This window comes from Athene cunicularia (genome assembly GCF_003259725.1).
Source record: "Athene cunicularia isolate RWA chromosome 3 unlocalized genomic scaffold, athCun1 chr3_part1, whole genome shotgun sequence".
Lineage (NCBI taxonomy): Eukaryota > Metazoa > Chordata > Aves > Strigiformes > Strigidae > Athene > Athene cunicularia.
The window spans coordinates 124,400,247-124,424,066 of record NW_020799097.1 but is presented as its reverse complement, the minus strand read 5'-3'; the positions used below and the strand labels follow the sequence as shown (position 1 = coordinate 124,424,066).

The 23,820-nt window shown below is 43.5% G+C and overlaps 1 protein-coding gene across 1 annotated transcript; it reads right to left on the bottom strand.

Moving 5' to 3' along the window:
- Window positions 1–12,763: 12,763 nt before the first annotated feature.
- THUMPD2 (THUMP domain containing 2) lies at window positions 12,764–23,814 on the bottom strand. Its single transcript, XM_026844825.1, has 9 exons — window positions 23,407–23,814; window positions 21,776–22,176; window positions 20,517–20,594; window positions 19,184–19,236; window positions 18,774–18,861; window positions 18,101–18,172; window positions 17,396–17,510; window positions 15,551–15,668; window positions 12,764–13,613 (listed from the first exon to the last, which is right to left on the bottom strand). The coding sequence occupies exons 1-9, from the start codon at window positions 23,447–23,449 to the stop codon at window positions 13,271–13,273; spliced, it is 1,311 nt and encodes a 436-aa protein (XP_026700626.1). The 5' UTR covers window positions 23,450–23,814; the 3' UTR covers window positions 12,764–13,270.
- Between the last annotated feature and the right edge of the window lie 6 nt (window positions 23,815–23,820).

The window sequence follows — 23,820 nt, the reverse complement described above, 5'->3', positions numbered from 1 at the left end:
CTGCCACTGCCTTGGAGGAGTGCATTGCCCCGAAGCCATCAAGTGCACCAGCATTTGTTTTCTGGGAGCTGTTCACTGCTGCTTTTTTGTATCTCCATCACGTGGCTTTTCTGAGGCACTCTAGCCCAGGGATTTTTGGGAGTGCTTTGGCCTGAGGATTTTTGAGAGGTCTCCACCTCAGAGCTTTTTCAAAGTGTTTCACTCATGGGATATTTTGAATGCTTCACCCCTGCTGTTTTTTATGGGCTCCCCACCCCAGAGCTTTTTGGGACCTCTCCCCCCAGTGCTTTTTTTGGAGCACTCCAGCCCGGGGCTTCTTCAAAGCATTTCACCATTTGGATGTTTTGAGTGCTTCATCCCAGTGGTTTTTTGGACACTCTCCACCCTGGGGCTTTTTGGAACAATACATGATTTTGTTCTTTGGAAGCCCTTTAAGGTTTGTGGGGTTTTTTGAAATTCTACAATGCCTGTTTTTTTGGTTTTTTTTTTTTTTGAAGTGCTTCATCATTTCAGTATTTTGAGCACTTCATCCCAGTGATTTTTTGGGTGCTTGCTACGTTGGGGCTTTTCAGAGTGCTTCACCATTTTGTTTTTGGTGACTCCTTTAAGTTTTGGAGGTTTTTTGGAATTCTGGAATGCCTGGCGTTTTTTGAGTCCTTCACTGCTATTGCCTTGGAGAAGTGCTTCACCACACCTGCTTGGAGGAGTGCATCATCACTGTTTTTTGGGGGGGAGCCCAGCTCCTAGGAGCTTTTTGGGAGCCTTCTGTCCCAGGGTATTTTTGGGAGTTCTGCCCCCTGGGGCTTTTTTTGAGTCCTTCACTATTTTGTTTTTTGGGAGACCTTTATAGTTTCACGTTTTTAAGGAATGCTACAATGCCCAGCATTTCTGGAGTGCTTCACAGCACCACCACAGACAAGTGCTTCACTGTTTGCTTTTTTCAGGTTCATTCACCTTCTCATTTTTGAGTGCTGCACACCAGGGCTTTTTGGGGGTGCTCCACCCTGGGGCTCTTTCTGGAGTGCTTCCCTGGGCGGTCCTTCGGGGATGCTTCACCATTTGATTGGGGGGGGAGGGAGGGGACGGACGACGACGGGATGACACACACACTGTTTAGGAGCCCTTCACCATTTGTTTTCTTGGGAGTCTTCCACCCTTGAGCTTTTTGGGAGCTGTCAACCCTGGGCCTTTGTTGGGACTTCTCTGCTCTGAGTCTTTTTCAGAGCAGTCCACATTTTGGGTTTTAGGAGCACATCACACCTGGGGCTTTTTCAGACCTCTTTACCAAGAGGCTTCTTTTGAAGTGCTTCACTGTTCGGCTTTTTTTCTGGAATGCTACAATGCCCAGCATTTTTGAAGTGCTTCATGCTTTGGGTTTTTGGGGAGCCTTTCACCTATCAGCTTTTTTGGGAGCTGGTCACCATCTTTTGGAGCACTTCCTCACCTGGCTTTTATTGGAGCGCATCACTGTGCAGCCCTCAAAGAGTACATCGCTTTGGAGTTTTTTGCTCTTTTAAATCAGTTTCTGTAAACTGTCTCTTAGATTTGCAAATCTTTAAGAAGTATTTGTATCGCCCAATACAAATGGAGCTCTCAAAAATGTTCTGACTGGCCTGGTGTTGACATGTAAAATTGTCTGAGAACTGAAAAGTGAATGTTATGGGAAATAATGAGGAACAGAACTGTTGGGTTTTTCCTTGATTAAGAGTAGTGGTGCTGTGTTGAGTTTTATGGACAATTTCATACTGCAGTGCCTAGGATTGTGAACCATTGTGGTGGTTTGACTTTGGCTAAATGCCAGGTATCCACCAAGTCGCTCTATCACTTCCCCCCTTTCCCGTTATTTTCTCAACAGGGCAAAGAGGGGAAAGAAAATAACATAGACCAACCCTTGTGGGTAAAACAAAAGCAGTTTTAATTTAAGCAAAGTGAAGCAAAGGTCTGAGCGTGGAAGCAAAAGAAAACAGATTTATTCTCTACTTCCCATGAAGAGGCGCTGTCGGGCCTTCTCAGGAAGAGGCAGGGCTCTGATACACGTAGTGGTTGCCTCGGAGGACCAAGGGTGACCCCACCCCCTCCCTCCTTTCTCCCACCTTTATACTGAGCAGACGTCATATGGTATGGAATATCCCTTTGGTCGGTTTGGGTCAGCTGTCCTGGCTGTGTCCCCTCCCAAGTTCTTGCCCACCTCATCCCACTGGGGGAAAAAATGTCGGAAAGAGCCTTGGTGCTGTGTAAGCACTGCTCAGCAGTAGCCACAACCCCAGGGTGCTGCCAACACCCTGCCAGCTCCCAGCATAAAACAGAGCACCATGAGGGCTGCTATAGGGGAAAACCAATTCCAGCTCAGCCAGGCCCAGTACAACCATCCAGCCTTGAAGAAGTCTGCTAGTGATTTTGGTTTGGATTTGTCTTTTTGCTTTTTTCTCTTGAGCTGCAGAGTTGTTTAGGACACTTAATGTAGTATATATAAATTGTTCTGGCTCATTATTCCTTTGTGTAACTCCTTTTTGTGCAAGGTTTAATCCTTGCCGGGATGAGAGAGCACGTGGCCGTTGCCCCTCCCCCACCCGCACCGGTCGGGTTGGAAGTTAAACACAGACCCCGGCTAAAATAACAAGAAATTTAATACAACAGAGTGATAGAACAATCTGAACAGCAACAGTATCAATGGTAACAACAATAAACAGCAATAACAGTGAACAAGACAAAAGATATACAGAGAAATACCGCTAAATGATCACGGAGCGAACCCGCCGCGTGTATGGCAAAAACTCAAAACCAGAAGCGAAAGTAAAAAGGCTCCACCCCTGGACCTGACGTCAGCATGGTATGAATAACCTGGCTGGAGATCCCTTACCCCTCTCTCTCTGCTGGGGAAAAACTTCACTATATACTGGCTGAACCAGGACACTTTTGTAAGGTGTTATGCTTACTTGTTTCAAGTACAGGAAAACCATACTCCATCCAAAGAAAATTTCTAGTAGCACTGGCTATTCTTATTCTTTTCAAGGCATCCTGACAATTTTTTTATCCTGGATATAGCAATTGCTTGATATTCAAAGACCAGACCTTTTAATGCTGGATTTTGTGAACCTCATGTCACCATTTTAGGCATATCATGCATGTAATACAAAGCTCTGAAAAGGCTCTGGAAAGTCCCGATGCTCTTCACAAGCAGAAGTTTCCCATGCCTTTTGGGTATTCCCGTATCTGTCTGCTCAGGAACGGCAGAGGTGAGACAAGGCAACTCTGTGTTGGAAGGTTACTAGACCCTGTTTGTAACAGGAAGATGCCAAGTTGAGTTACACATACGTGTACTAGACTTCGCAACTCCAGCTGAAATTCTCCACAACGGCTATCTGCTGCAGCCAAAAGCTCTTCAGCAATAGCAACCAAGTGCTTCAGGATTTTGGTCAGGAGTTGAACTGCAATTCTTCAGTTTCCTTCCTTTCTTCTGACCTTTAGCTTCCCGTATTTCAGCCTATTTCTTCCCCCAACCACCACCCAGCTTCACACATAATAAATGCAGAGTGAAGAAAATCCTTCTGCTCTGAGCTCCCATGCAGTATCCCTGGTAAGCAGAAGGGGCAAATCTAAAGGTCTGCTGCTTCTGAGGGCCCGGGCTGTGGCACTGCTGCTCATGCTGAGGCTGTGTTGTGGAACACGTAACACCTGAAGCTGACGTTCTTGAAGGGCGCCTGCAGAGAACATTTTTCCACCCAACTGAAAAGCTTGAGTGTACCTGGATGCCCCTTTTCCACCATGGTTTGGCAGATGGTCACAGGTGAGCCAGAGCCACACAGGATTTCAGGACTGGTGTCCACGGGAAGTGTCAAATTCACATGGCTCCAGTCATCTGCCTGCAAACATACTAAAATATTTTAACTCAAGGCAGACTAAATTTCTTTCTAGAAAGCTCAGGAAAGTGGTGAACACACTGAAGTCAAGATCTTCCAGGGAAGTCCTTAGAAATCAGACACACACAGTTACAAGTTTTTCCCACAGTCTGTTAACGTTTAATGGTGCAAAACTACAGCCATCAGCATGTCAGCTTTGTTGTGAACTGAACACAATTCCAGTCCTGTACAGGCACAGAAAGAGGTACTGCTGTGATGAAAGCAAAAACCTAATGCCGATATTTATTCCAAGCACCGGAAGATGAAGCACGAACAGCCATTAAAAATATAGTTCAATAGTATGAGACACTAATGGTTCAGGAAAAGAAATAGATGAGGAAATTCTCTTTTTAAAAAGTCCTACTTCAGTTGCCACAGAATACAATTTCAGAGCTCCATCCTCCGGCTCCACCACTTAAGACAACAACAACAAAAAAACCACCAAAATAATACATAGGAAAGAGAAAGGCATTTCTGAATCCCCCCGCCCCCATTATGATCTTCCTGTAGCAGCTACACCACTGAGGAAAGAACAGTTTCCAAAGCAATTCCTCTCCTGGTGCATCCATGTTTTAACACAGATCGGACATTCATAATGTTGCTCCCTGCAGCTACATTTAGGTCTTAACAAATCTACGTGCTCCTTGCAAAAGTGTTTCAACTTCTTTGTTATCCTTGTCTTTTGAACTTGGTTCCCAGTCAGAATCTTCATCAACAGGCTCGCACTCCTCTTCCTCATCAGCTATCAAACGTTCATTACAGTCGTATTAATTTGGTTTGCCATCATCATAATCATCACCATTGCTCTCCAAAGCCCTTTTCCCTGTAGGGACATAAATGTCATCTATTCATGAATCATAAATACAGAAAGAGACCTTCCAGAGACCATCTGGTTAGTCTCTCTCCTCAAAAGGAGAGAGAATCACCTAAAGTGCCCTACCCAATGCTGACACTTTGGGGATTGATGTTCAGGACTCTGGTGAAAAGCTGTGCCATCTCTCTCTGACCCCTACTGCAGCACTTACCAGCCTGATCACCCCAGAATTCCCTCCTGGCCTTAATCCCAGCTTCTTGTTACAGAGGACCCAGAAGGTGATTCCCTGTCTCTCTGCAGCACCTCCCCTTTCTTTCCTCTTTCTCCCCAAATTTTCTCTTGCCTAGACTACACAACCTTTACTCTCCCCTTCAGCTGTCCTGCCTTCTTTCTGTGCATCTGATCACTGATGCTCTCGTCTGGAACTCAAGCCTTTCAAAAAGGTCATGGCCCAAACAAAGCTCCAGGCAAAGGCATTGCCCATTCTGGGCAGACATAAGGTACTGCTGCATGGTTAACCTACACTCATCTGGTTAATAAAACACACCACTCGGATTGCTTTTCATAGCCACCGTTCCTGAAATACAGCCAAAGAACATTCCATTGTCACATGTGCCAGCCCCAAACCCCTTTTTGCAGAACCGTTTCACAAAAGCTAACGAATGATGTAGCTGGTTACTTCAGAGCATACAGGTAATTACAGAGCATTGCGTTTCTTTTAGATTATTTCTGCACTTTGAGATCACTTTGTATATATTCATACTGTGTACCACCAGTAACAGACATACTCACCATCATCAGGTATGGCGTTCAGCTCGTCTCTAACCATAACTCTTCACGAACTGTCACAGATCCAGGCTGGTTTCATACAACTGTAAGCACAGGCCACAGCCACTGTCAGCACTTGGAAAACAGTACCAGGCCTCCCCACCCCCAAAGCAGAGTTCAAGGTGGCTAGTACACAACCCCCAGGCTTCTCCCTTGAAGGCATGAACTCCCCAAAAAACAGATGCTGAAGGGCTCCCAAAAAGCCAAACTGTGATGCACTCCGCCCCAGGGCAGCACGGTGAAGTGCTCCAGAAACAAGCCCCCAGGGTAGGGCTCTTCCCCCTGCCCCCCAGACCCCACTGTGTCGGTCTTCATATGTCCTGCCAATAGCCCAGGTTCTTAAAAACATGACAAAACTTTGCTATTTTTGGCCACGTGTGCAACACCCTTCCTGATCATCTTCCTGAGCAAAAAACATTCAATAGCACGCTGCTGCTGCAACCTTTCAGTAAACTCGGTAAGCACATAAATTTATTGACTGCGCACAGCTTATGTCCAGATAAAACACTGACACAGATGTGGCATTTATCCAAGTCTTATTCTTTGGTACCCCAACTGTCCCTGTCTTTCTACAAAAGGTTCTTACTTCTTGATTTTTTGAAAAAAAATCACGTACAAAATTAAAAACCCAACAGAGACTTTTTTTGGGGTGTGCAGGGGTTTTATAGCTAAGTTAAAGAGAGAAGGTGAGAAAGACATTGAGATGTAAGAGAATGTTGGTAACAGATATTTGACAGCTTTTTTTTTTTAAAGAAAAACATGTTAAATGCCATTTTGTAATTCAGTATCTTATAGTGGGGCTCCTCTGAAATTTCTTAAGTGATAAGGGCAAATTACAGCTAATCTGGTAAATTATTTCTAAAGTTATTCTGAAGTTTGTTTACCAGACACACACAGTTCCCAAAAAACAACTAATTCTTACTAACTTCAAGAACTTCATAGGTAAAAAAAGTCTGAAGCCCTAAAATAACCATTTTACTTCACACATAACTTGCGACTCTATAAGCAAGTTGAAAAACCAGGAAAGTTCAATGTCAAAATTCTTTCAGTGCACTGCTGTAGCACCCTTCAGCATAACTCAAAAGAGCTTTTAAACCAGAAGCCATTGTCCAAAATGTTGAATACAGACACTAAGCTCATATTCATCAATTGTTGCAACCCAAAACCACTTCTCAAATACGGCTGTCAATAAATGTCAAATGTAACACAACAAATTCCAACAGAACTGGCTAAGCCATTACCTAAGAAAATATGTTTGACGTTTCTCCCAACACATTAATGTACTGGTAACCTATCCACTTGGTTCTTTTTAAAAAGAAATCTGATATTCACATGTGTTTTATTTAACTGAAATCAAGTTTCAAACCACACGCTGCAAGTTAACATCACAACACACTGTCTACTCTCCATGGTGTGTTGCTGATGGCTTGCTGTATCCTGGGTAGACTTTTAAACTTTCAAACACTGAGGAGCACACAAGTAATTATTTTCACATATGGATAGGCATCTCTGGGAAAGGACCTGATTCTTCCAGTACTTGACCAGTGTTTTCATTGCATCCAAAATATTAAGGTAGCATAAGCTTTAGAGTAGGTGCCTAAACATTATTAACATTATTCACATGCTCCCCCAATCTGCAAAACTTGTAAAGAAAGCCAGTGCCACGCTTCTGGAATGTGGATGCTGCCTGTCTGAAGACAAGGGAGTCAAGCCTCTACTGAACTGGAAGGGACAACTACAGCGAGAAACTGAGCTTGCTGAGCAAACAGAGGGTAGCTAAAACCACCGAGGTATCCACAGGCTGCTAAAAATATGTGATTCAGCTGCAAGATGCCAGTTGTTATCCCCATCAGCACAGCATGAGGGCAAGGTACTCCAGCTGCAAGGTACCCCCAGCCCTGTCCACAGCTCAGAGAATGCATACAGCACTGTTCTGTGTCCTACGCAAATACTACCTATTTCAAAAGCTGACATCACCTGAGTCTGCTGAGTCCTATGGTTCTCTCCCCACTATACAAGTCTCCTTCCCTGTTTTATCTTTTCAGTTCCACAGGGAGACGCAGCATGGCTGCTCAGCTTAACTGTGCTGATAACCCACATCATGCACGGCCAAGTACTCCAGCAATGGGAACTGACATAAAAAGCCAAATAGACAAGACTAGACAAGATAATGTGAGACCACAGCTTTCAGTGTGAACAAAAGAAGCGTGGTGAACATACACTTCTGGAGCTACATAGTAACAGACTGGCGTCCCTTGATTTTATTTTTTTTTTTTTAATGTGCATGCAATAAAGACATTTCTAATCATTTCCAGAACTGTAAAAGAAAAAAAATGGAAGAAAGTAGCAACTTCTTTCCCTTCTTGCCTACATAGACCTTAAGGATCAAACCAGAGAATAAAGTACTTCCCTACCCCCTGATATTAAATCTTGAAGGGGAACACCAACAATACAAGTTAATCAAGAAGTCTGGACATTTTACTTCCCAGATTGTTCAACAAGTCTAGCCATACTAATAGAGCAGCACCTGCAGGCTGGTAACAGACCTGTAGGGCATTATGTACTTTGCAAAATCACAAGGTAAGGACAGTTCAAGCACATATCTAGCACACAATGAAGTCCTAATCAGAGTCTCCAAGAGAATTTCCAGAAATGTACTCAATTCCCAGAGAGTAAGGCTCAGCCTTGCCTTCTTTATTCTTCTCCCTCTACACTCTCTCCAGGTGAGTTCTTTTCTGCCTTGTCATCCTCCTCATTTCTTTTGTTCTGTAGAGGTTTGTGTATCACATGGGTTGAAAACATAGTACTTAAAACCAAAAAACCTCTCACTGAAATTTTAGTCAGTTTCATTTAACTGTTCTCCAATTACATTCTTTCCTCTCGCACCTCACTTGCCATGCTTGCTATTTTTTAGAACAGCGTATTTTGTCTTACACTAAAAGGCAGTAATTATCCTTTTCTTCAATAAGTGAACTCAACTGGTTTGGTACAATTGTATCTTAAGCATGAAAATATTTAGTCTCCATTGCCAGTTTCAGTCAAGAAACACCCAATTCTAGTTTTAAAAAAAAAAAAAAAAAAAAAAAAAAAAAAAAAAAGATACATCTGGAGCAGAAGATGCAAAATCCCAGCCAAAGGAATAGAGTCCCAGCAGCAGCCCCCCTTCCACTGCAAAGGGATTTCTTCTCCTGAGAAAAAGGATGCTGAAGAACTGTTGAAAATCGTGGGAAGAAAAGCACAAACCTTGCTTTTTCACCTTCAGCTTAAGACCTTACTTCCTTTTTTCAACACCAGCGGTAGTGGGACTCTCTGGCCAGCTGGCCATTCTCTGGACCAGCATCTGCCTGGGCTCATGAAAGGCAGAAAGGAGGCACAAAACCTGATTTCATGCAGGTCACCAATGCCTTCAGGAACAGCAGGATAGCAACTCCTCAAGGGCATAAACTGTGACTTAAGAAAACATGAAGTCAATCTGACTAAGATATCACTTTGCATCCTATGCCATTCGGGTTATTAGCACTGAAGGTGTTGTCACAAGTAAGAATGTGAATTGCCTTTGATAGTCTGGGTATTAGATCATCCTGACTGTAGTGACACAAGGGTTCCTTGCAAAGGATGAAGATTAGGTACCCCTGACAGGCTTTATGAGATTGCATCAAATACCTCTGAAGTAATCAGCTGTGAAGCAATTCCTTGCCTAAACTCACAGAAATGAGAGATTAAGAAACATACGGTACTTCAGTCCTCTTACTTTGAGGGTTCATGCATACGCACCATACAACAGCTCAGTGTGTGGAGGACACTGCCTTACGCTTTCATTTAGCATAATCACACTGAAGTTGACAATTACAGGTTTCAGATGGCAGCATTAATAAGGGCTGAAGAACAATTTCAAACAAACATTTCTGAGTTGGCAAATGCAACCAAAAAATTCAAAGAGGCTCATGTAAGAAAACACATGTTCAGTTTTTGTTTCCTTTTGCACCTTAAGCGCTCAAGCTCCCAGGCTTTCTGATGAGGAAGTTAACAGCAAAAGTCAAGAGTTTTTCCTCCCATTCCTGTTTCCAGGAGCAGGAGCCTGAAACTAATTCCTTCGCATGGAGATTTCATTATGTCAATGGGAATGCATTACACAGGGCTTCCAGAAGCCAAGATCAAAGACCAAAGCCTGGGTCAAAATGCAGTCACTTCACTAAAAGAGCACAGCATTTATACAATGTCTGCTCTGGACAATCATCTAGAGATCCTCATTCTACCGGTAGCTAAAAGAACAATTCCCTTCCAGAGCTCTAGATTGCCACATGTGGGGAGGAGTTTAAAGAGAAATCCACCAACTACTAAGTCAAGCTGGAGAAGCACTACCTAGTTAAATAGGAAATATTTACTCTGTTGTCTCTGTGACAACAGTAGGATATCAAATCAAAACGATGAAAATAACTGATTTAAGGCAGACATGGTATAACAGATACCTTTGCAGGAACAATAATCTCACTAATTACAAAAGAAAAGGCGCTTCTTTTACTGGAATTCCAACAGTTGTGATAAAATGCTGAAAATCTTTGGAAGGGCCCACTCAAGCTAGATGAATGATCTGTCAGATGGCAAAAGAAGTTCAACTTTTATTAAACCAAAGCAATGATTTCCCCCACGATGTGCTATGATATAAACTAATCATATGAACAAAAGAAATGGACCTCAAATCACCTCAGAATATGCTCCAAATCTCTGTGCAGTTACTACCAAAGCCAAAGGTATTCGGATGGGGGCAAACAAGAGAAACATGGTCTCTGTCAGAATACCACATGCAGCACTTAGAACCCCAGACCCTAAAAGGATGGCATAAATTTCAGAGGGCCTGGAAACAGGGATGATAAGAATGGCACTTTAATAATAAGACACAGACAAGTTTTTCTAAAATGAGAGATTAAGTAAATACAAAGCAAACAAAATTAAGCAACCACCTCATTTAACTCCAGGCATATTTCCTGAAACTGAGTAGACAGATAGTGTCTCTTTTTCACAACCAAAAAACCCTAACTCTTCTTTTACACTTTGCTGGCCACCCGACACAATTAAATTCCTTGCAGCAGTGAAATACAAAACCACAAAGGACAGAAATGACTTGTACAACAGCAGAACTAACTTTTACTCTTTGTCACTGTGGATGAGAAAACTGAACAGAAGGTGAAATTCAAGAATTTTTCTGACACATAACTGTTATAAACTGACTTTTAAATTTGGCTGAGTCAGAGTTTTATTTAGCAAGCGGCAACAAGCAAAACAGCGCTGGGCAGCCGGGGAGTCTCCTGCTCCAACAACGGCCCGCATCTCTCAAGGAATTTTGTCTTAATTTGATACTACAAAGCATTGCATATTCATTAAACGCCTATACTTATACATTACCTAAACCCGCCTACTCCCGCTGAGTATGGTAATTAGCTCATCAGTCCTTTACACTTGCGCAGATGCTGCTGGAAATTACGGGTCGGGGTCTTCAAATCATGGGAGGTGGTCTTTGGGAGGAAGGCCATAGGTCCTCCTCACAGTGTGCTTTTCACCCTTGGCCTGGAATGTGATGATTTTACAAGCTTGCAGTGTCTTAGTCTAGGCTCATTACTGGTCTTGAGTAAGGAGATTTATGGACGTCCTTGTTCATGCTTTATAAAGTACAGGCACTTCTCTCTCTTGTTGCCCCCCCTCTCCCTTTCTTTCACTCTTTTACACAATATCATTTTATCATGTTAGTTCAGTTAAGCATTTGCTCTTAGTTCTATATAATGTGCAATAGTTCAGATGACAGTTCACCTTTCCATTGTCTTTTTGCTGATTTTGATGAACAAAGTGTACCATTCATCACAATAACTGCAATCAGAAAAGCAATTTTGCTATCAGTGTCTCAACTAGACTTTAGATGAAGATAAATTACTTGACAAGTAAGTTTACTGAGACACAGGAAACAAAACCATGAGAATGAAAATGTGACATGCAACACTGCAGAATACTCAGCTCAAAAAAAAACCTCTAATAGCTGACTGTGTTGTGTTACAGTGGTATCAACCGTCTTATAAAGTAGTAACTCATTTTCACCCTAATTTTAGCAGTCTTCAAAGGAGACATCTCTGGACACAGGAGCAGATTTTAAATCCTGTGTTTTACTTTGCAGTATTAACATTTTAGCTATCTATCATGTCAGCATAGCTTCACTAAAAAAAAAAACAAAACAAAATCTGAAAATCCAAGCATCATCTTCCTTTCAGACCCTCACTGAAAACAGTGTTACACCCAGCGTTTATATCCCTGGGCTATATTAAGAACTAAGCAACCCACATGAAGCTTCATCTCCTACCAAAAACTTACACTGGTGTTCGGTAGAAGAAACATGTTACTGTTGACTCTGCGTATTTGATACAGACAGCTAATGGCAAGAACAAGTTACCCACTACCTTTCTTGTGATTAATTCATTATTGTCTTCTCCAAAGCCTCTCCAAAAGCTGAACTTGGATGGGAGGGCAGATTACAAAAATACTGGTTTAAGCCAAAAATCCCTGCTTGCAGCGCACTAGCATGTTTCCAGGTAACAGCCAAACAGCAGGACTCACAGCAGCAGGATCATATCAGTCTCATATCCTCATTCCCTTCAAGTCTCCCCGTAGTTCACTCTGCACCACAGGTTCTTACTTCAAATTCTAAGATCTCCAGAGTAGAGGCTCCGTTGTGGAAACCACACAGATAAAGCAACACTTTCAACAGGCTATGCACAACAAACTTTAAAAGAAAGGCAAAAAAAGCCCAAACCAAACCAGACACGCTACTGATTATCTCCATACTAATCATGGCAGAGGAACACAATGCACAAGTCCCTGCCAGCTTGCCAAGTTGCAAATCCTTGTCTAAAACAGCTTCAGAAAGCAATCCGCAGTAATTCTCCATAAAAATACTTTGCTGTGAGCAGCCACAGGAAAGCCTTGAATTAGACTATTCCTCCTCAAATACCTTTTGCATAGACCTCTCTCTTTTCAGAAGAGTTCTTCCACATGCTTCTCTTGCAGGTAGAAGTCACTTCTAATTGTTCATCCACTTGGCAAGTTTTTCCATCTTCCATGTAGTGCCCTTAGAGTAACATTACCAAGTGAGAAGCATTAATTTTTTTGCTAGAAATAAGTCTGTGCACCCTAAAAAGTTAAAGCATACCCGCCAGACACATGTAAACGCTGCAAAGAATTAATACAGAAAATAGTTTATTTTCCACTCCAAGAGATCTGAATAGTGACATTTCAAACTCAGCAGAAACAAGCTACAAAATAAAATACAAGATTGCAAGGTAAAGCATACACCCAGCCCTCAAAAACAGTTGGAGACTTCTTCAGATAAGATGTGCTTCCTAAAAAAACCAACCCTGCTGAAAGTGAAAATCCATTTGCACTTAGTATTATCACATTTGTTTTTGTAGTTCTGCAAATGAAGCTTTTCTCTCCCAAAGGAACTCCTCCCAATACTGAGAGGCATTCCCTAAGCAAGGATTTGATGACTCTCGTTACAGTATTTTACAGTAAAAACATCTGAAACACTAACAGGCATCTTCCACCTCTCCTAAAAAACAAAGAGAAAAGCAGCACCTTAGGACATCCACAGAAAATGTGGTAAGCTAACAAATGGTACAGGGCTTGGATCAGCAGGCCTTTACCAGATGACTGTCATGCTGCTTTTCAGCTGTATCGGGATTCAAGGTCACTTTGGCATAGTGCAAGAAATCTGCTGATTCCCAACAGTAGAGATCTTCCTGCATCTGTATATGAAAGCATCTGTCTTTCCAAGACTAACCCCATAGATGCCATCTGGCACCAGACTCCCAAACTGTGTCTGTCGGCTGCTGAGAAAGGATTCTTCAGCACCATTCATCAAGGAAGAAGAATCCCTGTCAATATTCAGGGCTTTTGCAGTGGCAGTTTCACTTGTGCTATCAGAAACGGCATTAGGAGAGTCATTTTCAGCACACTTGGTAATGCCATCCATATGCTTACAGAGATCTTGGCTCAGCAGCAATACAACAGTCCCTCCAACACGAAGTACTCTGGCAATTGCAAGAAAAGAAAATCAGATTAGGTGTTCATCCTGCCTGGCATTCTTTGATCTGTGCAGAACTCAACACTGCTGACACTCAGATGCCAGCTGCATTCAATAAACACCTAAGCATGTTCAGGGTCATGGGTCAACTCATAAGCTGCATCTCCCTGTGAAGTTTAAATACCCTATCTTTATAAATATTCCTAAATGGGAGAACTGGGCCTCTCTTGACTAGCAAACTTTTCCAGCCTTGGGAGTTCTTTCCATTGGGTTAACACGGAAGATGGACTCAATTTTTTTCCCTCTTAGTATTCTCCCAAGGATTGAGGGCACTATAACCTTCAAACCTCATATTTGGGTCACATAAGCCTCCACCACTCTGCAGAGGAACTGCTTTCCAGAGCAGTAAGAGCTTCTCAGGTTGGTAAGGCAATTCTGAAGCTGGCCTTTCCCTTTGGAAACTTTAAAAGGTCTGTTCTTTCCATGTTCCACTCATCCTTAATGGCTTTCAAACTCAGGAAGCAGATTAAAAGTAAGCATTGTTTGCAGTTTTTTTTTTTTTTACTACATGAGCAAATATTACACTTGGCTTTGAAATAGGGGAAAGAAAAGACTATCCTGGCTCTGTTCACAGGAAGTGGATTGAACAGTCTTACACATGGAACTCTCATAGTAATGGTCCCTTCCTCACCTCCACCCTCCCAAGGAAATATTTTGCTTAGGATGGCCCAACAGAACAAATGAGACCACAAGACAAGCATGGCCAAAGGGAGGCAGGGTCAGGGTAAGCTGATGTAATATTTCCCTGCCGTTATGTGGAGCTACCTCACCTCTTCACCATCTTCCCACCACATTCCTGCGCTGGGTGAGCAACATCAACACCCATTGAAGAGCAACCTTACAGAAAGAGCATTTTCAGCCATGGAATGAAATAAAGGGTCAGATGGTTTGAACTGCCCCATAAAAGCAGCCTGCTATTACCTTGGTTCAATTCTGATGCAGACAGGGCAAGAGAGGAAAGGAGGCATCTAAAAGCAGACCAGGTGGTGAGCTGGATACGCCAGTATACACAAAGTATATACAGAAAGTAAAACACGTACCACCATTTTTTGGTCTGAGATCCTTCCTGCCAGAGATCCTAGTGAAAGCTTAGTTGTGGACCCAAAAGGAAAGCCTATGATTTTATACAAGCAGACCTCAACCAAGAAAGGATTATTGCATTATTTGCCTGGCCATGTGTCCTGGTTCAGCTAGGATAGGGTTAATTTTCCCCAGCAGAGAGGGGAAGGATCTCCAGCCAGGTTATTCATATCATGCTGAAGTCAGGTCCGGGCACGGGAGCTTCTTCCTTTGTGGTTTTGGTGGCGGGGAGCACACGGCGGGCTTGATCGGTAACCATTTGTGGTATTTCTCTGTATATTTTTTGTCCTGCTTACTGTTATTGCTGTTTATTGTTGTCATCATTGCTACTGTTGTTGTTCAGATTGCTTATTACACTGTTGTATTAAATTTCTCCATATTTTAACCTGGGGTTTGTGCCTCACTGCCAGCCTGACCAGCTGAGGGTGGGGGAGGGGCAACGGCAACGTGGTCTCCGGTCCCAGCAGGGCTTAAACCACCACACCATGCCTTCAGTTTGTTTAGGTCATCCTCTCCTCTTTCTCCATTCTGCCTTGCAAAGAACATTTTTGAGCGTGGCTCATACAACAAGCTCATTCCTTGTCAGCCTGGGTGACCATCAGCACTTCCAGAGCTTGCCAGACAAGCCACAACAGCCTCTAAGGGAAAAATAAAGGACTCAGACTTTCACAGCCTGCACAGGATCAGATTACAGAGCTGGAGAGTGTTTGGAATAAAGCAAACCTGAAACTGACTGAACACTTAGGATTACAAGCCATCACGACATTTACACCAAACCCCAAGCATGTCAAAGGCCACACATACCTCTCCATTTCCTGGAGAATATCTGGTAGGAGCTGTATGTCTTTTGTGACCTTGAACTTCTTCCCAAATGGAATATCCGAAATCACAGCATCAAAGCTTTCTGAAGGCAAGGGCAATGCTGCAGAAGAAAGGCAGGTCTTTACATCTGACTATGTGAAAAATGAACAGCAGCTGTGCCCTCATTCACCTTACAAAACTGTCTGCCAGCTCTTTCGCAGGTTATACACCCGGATTCATAGCTCCTTCTGTACCTTTCCTCGCAAATGGCACGACAAAGCTACCAACCCAATGCAGACCGGGAAGACAAATGCATGAGAGTGTAGTTTAGCTTGCAGATTCCCCATTACTAGTGGTAGGAGAGCAGGACTCTCTGAACAGGGGACTGCATGGTGCCAATCTAGCTGCTGCTTCTCAACACACATCTTTACAAGCACAACGCGAAAGAGGAGCTAAGCTTGCAAAGAGTTAGCGCAGAGGTTCAGATGAACATGTATGAATGGCAAGGAAACACATGCTAAATTTCTCTCCATCCCACTTTTCTCCCCTCAAGAATCTGGTTACAGCCAGAATCACTTGGATTCTGTCGGAGCTGGTGTCTTTCAAGTATCTCCCCAGAGTTTATGCATTCTGGGAATAGGCACTTGTCTGGATCATGAGGCAGCACTGCACCCTTGTAGCGACAAGGGCTCTGCTGGCCAGAGAGCAGCCACCATGTGAGAGGATGAGACTATTGGTTCTCCACCCCTCAGATTACTTCAAATCTCGACAGGACAAGGCTCTGAGCAACCTGGCCCAGCTTTGGCGTTAGCCCTATTCCAGCAGATGACAGGACGAAAGGCCTCCAGCAGTCCCTTCCCACCTAAACCCTGCTGTGATTCGATGCCAGAACTGGCTGGAGATGTTGCTTAGGCCACCCTTGGATCAACACTTGCAGAAGAAATTTATAACAATTTTATCTACAAATGGAAGGACAAGTTACCTGCAGTCTTTCTCAAGACAAGCAGAAATAACAGCTTCTGACCAGTGACAAAGACACCAATTACTTGTGCAGTACTAGAAAAACCTGACATCAAAATACCTTCCATTAGTCTAGAAGCCAAGCCCCATCACAGCTTTTAAGAAAGAAATAAAGCTATACATACTCTTACAAACAGGAAATAATATTTCTTAGCATTCTGGTAAGAAACAGACATTGCAAGGTAAAAAAAAATATGCAGACTTCATCATCCTTGCACAGGGAAAAACAGCCAGCTTTTTTCTGTCATGAAGTTCATAAAGGACTAATTTAGACTCAGGCTTTGGGGTCCAAATGAGGTCATAAAATTACTGCCTTCTCCACAGACTAGCTCAGGAACTGAGAGCAAACAGATAACCTCTTCCAGGAGAAAGGCATTGTCATTTAAAAGACTCCTACGGCAAAACATCAACAATTCAGCTGAGCTTACTGAGTCCCTACTATTACTCCTCTGGTACATTTAAGTCACAATCCACATTTTATTTGGATTTGTCCTTGCTGTGTTCCTGTAAGACACAAAGAACTCCGACACAGTATGCAGTCTTTGTGGTATTCATAAATTTACTGTTAGGACAGACAACTACTGCTCATGTCTGACAATGATTTTCATTGTCTTCTGCCGAGTTTACTATTGCCAAAGTTCCCCGAGGCAGGGGGCGGGGAGGGGAGAACAAATAATTACCCATTTGCTAGGACTACAGAGTCATGACTCAGCTATTCGAGGACAGTCAGCTCAAATACACATGCCCCCAGGAGAACCTACATTACCTGTACAGCCCCAGAGCCACAAAAAAATTCACGTGTCTCTCTTGGAAAGCCTACAGACATACCTTTCACAGAAGCTTTCAGTAACTCAATCTTATCCATCAAGTCTGCAGTCCTAATATTGACATCTGCACCCTCTAACTGTGAATCACTTATATCAGCGCCCCAGTAACAGGCTTCCTGTTGAGAGAAAAAGAGAAAAGTCATTTTGCTGACAGCTAGGTGAATTTATTTGATAAACCCTTCTCAGAACTGCCTTGTTGCACAGCTCTTCCGAGACAAACCCCTTCCTGGGATATCTACTGGCATTACACAGAGCAATACACAGACCCAGAAGACAGAGGAAGGAAGGAAGTCTGTGCTATCTTCACTCCTTTCATGTCCTGGTCTGCTCCAGACACTCTGGACTTGAAAAAAAAAGATTGAGGCTATGTCCTAACAGCAAGACCCCAGCTAGCTACAGACAGCAATGCTGCCTCTAATACTGACACCGACTGTACTGTCCCACTGACAACTCCATTCCCAGGAGAAGCACACAGTTTCATAGAAACCCTGGGGTATAAATCTAGGGCTCCCAGCACCCACCGGCACAAATATTTAGGACTTGCCTTCACACTCCTGTGGGGGAAAGGTTTAACAACTGCCTAGAAAGATCAGTTTGGTTCAAGCTTTCCAGTAATGGAGTTCGGTGTAACTGTGGCACAGATTTCTCTTGATGCAACTACAAGCCATCTTGCAAAGATCCTGCCTGTTGCCACTGTGATACTCACAGGCCACTCTTTGGCAGCTTCCAGCAGTAGCGTTCCTAGCCCACACATGGGATCCAGCACAAAGGCACCTGCCTACAAACATAAAGGGGTTACTGCATCCCAAGCAAGACAGACTCTTCCCCCAGGACAAGCTTACTCGGGGATGTACACATCACCTACACATGCCCATGAATTCAGAGTAACAACAATCACCCGTTTACCAGGCCAAATGTGCTTGGAAAAGAATACAGAAAGAAGTATTCCTAGTTTCACTAAACACAAAGCATCCAGCCTTGAGGTGACAGACGAAAAAAGTTAGGAGCAGACTGCAGATGGATATTGGTACCAAATTAATCTGTGGAAAAGATCACACTCGCTTCTGGTTTCCCTTGGGAAAACAAACCAAAAGAAGGTTTGAAGCCTGGCCAGTGAAAAAATCATGCAAAGTAGACTGATATCTGGACAAGGAGTAACACCTCTTCTGAGAAGAACCTGGGATTACAGCAAGTATCTGGTTGAACAGCAAGTGACAGCACACTCTGATCACAGATAAGGCAAAACCCCTGTGCACATGCATCAGAGCAAAGGGCATTAAAATCACCGTACTTCCTCAGAGCTTCCAGCTCCAACCCTGATGAGCAGCAACACCCCCTTCAACCAAGGCTCTATTTCTTTGCCATGAATATCCACTTACACTGATTTCAGCCAGAGATGCCATGGCCCATGCAATTGTTGACCGCAGTCCTGCTGTTCTGATATACTCTCTGTTTGCTAATGAAAGCCTGAAAACAGGAAAAAAACCCAAACAAAACGCAACACATTGTAAAACAATGGTACAACCACAAGAAAAGCCCATGTAATATGAAGGAAGAAATGAACTGTACAGCTCTGCAGACAGATAGAAAACAGCCTGCTTTTATTCATAACTTAACCACAAGTTCTGGCCTACATGCTCAGATAAGCTCCAGACAGACCACAAGACTAATGTGGCAGTCCACTGAATATTAAACCAGAAAATAATTACTCACAGTGGACAGCAAGACTATTTAGAAATAATGCCTGTTCTGACCCTACCAAGACAAATCTGGTGAGGAGAATGCCTACCTGAAAAGAGGAATCCCTATCACTGAGTAAATGTCATTAAGATGTATGAAGATCTGAAAGATGAAAAAAATTACATTAGAAACTCTCAACCTGACATGACAATAGCTTTTAACTCATTTACACCAGACACAGAAGGTTTTTCTATAAACCTCTGATCCTAGTTTTTCACAACAAAAATGTACACTTTAGACAACTATGATCAGTGGGAAGAAATCACGCTAGATAATCTGAATGCCACTTTACAGAGGATTTACTGTTTAACCAAGCTGGGAGGTGAATTTTGTCAGTCAAGAATCCACCAACAAGCACCTGAATCTTTACAGAACCAATTTTTTTAACACTGAATATTTTTAATCATAAAACCATATACTCTAAGCAGGAGAATATTATACTAGCACTCAGCTATTCAGATACCCCCCTCCTTTTTAAAAAAAATCCAAACACAAAACCAATAAAAAATCCCCATAAGCGCCACTAAGGGGCATTTCATATGGAAGACAAATGTGTGTAACCCTTCCAGAAATACAGCCAGCTCAAACAAATTGTCCTCCTGTCCCATAGGAGCATCCCCAAAAATGACTGAGCCCCCAACAGGTCTTGCATGACTGCAATCCCTCCCCAGGAAAAGAAAAACAATGCTTTTGCAATATCCCAGTCCTCAGAACCTGAATTGTCCAGATTTTTGCTCTGAAACCAGAGTCCCACCTGAGGCTCAACAAAGCTGTACTTAATGAACAGCCTGGGAAAACCAGAGCCAGTACATGAACTCAAGAGTTTTTACAGACAGCCTCAGACCTCCCAGCATCAGTGCAGAGAGCAGCTTCCATATACGAAGCACAGGGATGGAAAAATGGCTTGTCAAGAGCAATGAGTCTTTTCCAAGGTCTCCAGACAGCTTGCATCAAGCTCCTTGCCAGGGTCAGTCTAGGAGGAGGCTCTTCCATGAACAGCATGCACAAGTCCAGTTCATTAAGGACATAGCCTTCCTACTCGCTCTCTTCCCCTACAGAGGCTAAACAAGCTGCCCACTGGCTCAGGTGATCTCCATTTCCAACACAGAATCCAGCAGATGCTGAGACATCTCCTGTATGGATCCTTCCCGACATACAGGCCGACACTGGCTGTTCTGGTATTCCAGTGCTCTCAAAGGCACACACAGTGTTGACCAAAAAGCTTTGTTCAGCACTATCAGATGATTTCTAGTTAAATTCAGCACCAAAAACCCAAGAAGCAGCCATAGTCCTGAGTGTAAAGGGAGCAGAGGACAAAACAAAAGATATCATGGGCAATTCTGGAAGCATCAACACGCCATCTGGCAGACAAGCACCATTACCTCTAGATCGGGGTCCCGCAGATCAGCCCGCCAGCCAAACTGCTTCATGAGCGTTATGCCAACAGCTCTTCCAATCTCCTGCAAGGGGGAAGAACAGTCACAGGCAGCAAAATTAACAGAACTAAGAAAACTACAAATGATAGCCTTTGACTGCACAATCCTTAGAAACACGTGGGAAAAAAAGAAAGAGCCTCTCTCTACCCCCAGAACAACTCATACAAACACTAGAAGTAGTACAATGGGGCACAGCAAGCGAGCAAGGGGCAGAGAGCAAACACCACAGGACAAAATGACTGTCACTCATCAGCAGTGTGGCTGAAGTTCAAGTTCTGCCCAAGTTACAACAAAACCTGTCACTGTTTTATAAATACCTATTACGCACAAAATATTTCTGATGTCTGTAAACTGGACTACCCAAGAGAAAATCTGTGAACGCACAACTGCAACTCACAATTTTAATGCTTTTGTGGCATCCAGCTCAGACTACCTTCACAGTATGAGTTCAAATGCACAGCACGAATTAAGCAAACACTGGCAGGCTCATGTGTCCCACCTTCCCAAGGTACTAGTTTGAGTAAGGGGAAAAAAAAAAAAAAAATCTAGTTAAATTACTGTTAACTTCAAGTAAGAGAAATCTACATAAATTGCAGCTACACAGGGTTGGTGGTTTTTTTTCCTCACAGTAGAAGGGTATTATAGGTGGGAAGAGGGCTGGATGGAAGGGGTGCCTGGAGGTCTCTACACCACCATTCTCTCCCAAGGACCAAGATCTAACCCCTCCTGCAGGACACATCCCAGGGCTGCACCACCCTCCTGGAGAACAAGTTCTCCTCAATACCCAATGAGAGCCCAGGGAAGCTGCAAAGTTTTGAGTTTGTGCTTTCTTTCCCACTGTATGCCACAACTGAGAGGAGTCTGCCTCCATTATCCTTGCAATGACCCTTTAAATAGCTGTAAGCTACTATCAGATCACCCCCTCAGACTCTACAGGCCCAGTGACCTCAACCTCTTATCTGTACTTAGGCTCAATAGAAGACATCGATGTGAAAGTATTCAGGGTAATAGTAACCAGAAATTAACAGTAGCCCTTGTATTTCCACTTGTTTAAGGGAAATACGGGTTAAGGGCTTTTTTTGAGAAAATACAGGAAAAGGCTAGATCTGTTTGTTATCCTAAAACACACAACAGTTGAAATGACAAACTACAGATCTCCCTTCACCTTTGCCAAATGCTTTTAAAACACAGATACTTTAGCATACCTGTGAATGAAGTATTTTGGCAACTGCTCCACTACAACGACACGAAACTCTGAAACTAAGCTTCTCATTCACAACAGGCTTCTCTCCACTGCTTTTTGAAGGGTCTTCTAAGTAAGTCTTACTTTCAGTCCAGCAGTCTTGATCAATCTTTCTCTCTGGCAACATATACCTCTCTGCAGCTTCCACTTGACATGCCTCAGACATAGTCTGTTCCGTTTTCTGCTTTTTAGTTGCAGTATTTGTCTCTTCTTGTGATTTTCTCTTGAGAGGCAAATGGTTTTCTTGAGACATATAATTTTTTTCCTCCTCACACCCATGAATGTTTTTCCAAATAGAGAGACCATCCAGCCAATACTTTGGTTCATCAATGACAAGGCTTTTAATCTCATGCAGCATTTTCCCTGGAGGAAAAGGCAGTTTCAGGTTAAGGAGTTCAGTCTCAGCATTTGATTTAGTATGGATTGAGAACAGCTGTTAACATCGACTGTGTTCAGATTCCATTAACATGCAAATCGAGGAACCGAAACAGCGGCAGACATCACAGACACATCTGAGCTTGCAACACTCACATACATCACCCGCAGAGACCCATGCATCTCTCTGATCAGAAACTCTGTAGAAGCAAGATTAAACTGTGCAGGGATTGAATTCTACAGCTCTTGAAAACCAGACAAGCTCTGAGAGCCATTCCCAGGGACACAGGACCAGCCATCCTCCCCAGAAAGCATTCGGTCCAGGATTAGAGATGTGAGACACTTTCCAGGGCTGAAAAGCAGACACAAACCTGAATCCCTGATAGAGCTCAGAATAAAACCCACAAGTTGATTTTTTATAAAGGAAATCTCTCCTTGCTATTCACCAACCCACCTTCAATCCTGCAAAGTCTCCAACACACACCTAAACTTACACCTGTGGGTAGACCTCTTAGGCTACATATGACAAGAGAGGCATGAGGACTACAAGAGGCTAATTCACTTAAGAACCTTGAAGCTGGTCAAGGGAGAAAAAAATCAAAGTATTTCAATATCTCATTTTAAATTTCAGAATCATGGTTAAATTTGATCCTCAAAGCTGAAGGTCATCTGCTATCTCACAGATAAAATCCCACCAGCAGGCAGATATCCATCTAACTTGAAATTCTTATTCCAACACTGACAAACTGAGATTACAAGGTATCTGCATACTGAACAGTTAAGTGACATAGGATATATCCACTTCCGCCTAAAAGAAAATGACTCACTGCTAGAATGCACACAAAGGATCCAGAACTAAACTTCTGTTTCAAGGTGAGGTGGGTTTTTTTGTTGAGGTTTTGGGGTTTTTTTTTTTGGAGGAGGTGGCAGGTGCTGGTGTTACACAAATACATGCACAGTGCCAGCAGAACACACGCAGGTAAGATAACTAGTTCAAACAGTTTTAAAGCCATGCACAGCACTAGAAAAGCACTGAATACTTATCTGAATGAAAGACACTTCAGAATTGATTACTGACAATTAGAACCACAGATGTTCGTAAATAAATAAGCCAAGCATTAATTTTACAAATAGGACTCGAACTGGGGCTTCCCGTTTCTGCACACACACGCGAGCAAACCGGAGGGGATGACCCGAGGAAAGGAGTCAGTGACGCACCTTTATTTCTAGAAACTGCAAGTGGGGGATGTTTTTTAAGCATCAAAAACAGTCGCTCTCCAGACTTGAGTTTCCTCAGCTCGCCCAGCTCCGCCTCTGTGCTGAAGAAGACTTTTCCTGAGACGCAGTCCACCTCAGGGGGACAAACAGAAACCAAACCAAACCGGGAAGGTGTTTGGGGTGAGAACCCGGAGCAGCCTCTCACACCCGCTCGCACCTCCGCGGGGAGGAGGGTAGCGCAGGCCGCGGCTCACCGGGGGTGGCGAGGGGACACGGCCCGACCGAGGCAGATGTCCCTGCCCACAGCAGGGACGGGACCACACGGTCCTTACGGTCCCTCCGTGACCGAGGCCGGACCCGCGGGGCCCCACGCAGCCGACAGCACACCTCCACGCCGCGGCCGCCCGGCTCCGG

Excerpts from the sequence above, each read along its gene's own strand:
- THUMPD2 (XM_026844825.1), bottom strand. The coding sequence starts at position 23,449 with ATGCTTAAAAAACATCCCCCACTTGCAGTTTCTAGAAATAAAG. Across the intron at positions 18,173-18,773 it reads CATCTCTGGCTGAAATCAGT|GCAGGTGCCTTTGTGCTGGA; the intron begins GTAAGTGGATAT and ends TTATGTTTGTAG. Across the intron at positions 15,669-17,395 it reads ACTGAAAGCTTCTGTGAAAG|CATTGCCCTTGCCTTCAGAA; the intron begins GTATGTCTGTAG and ends TTTCTTCTGCAG.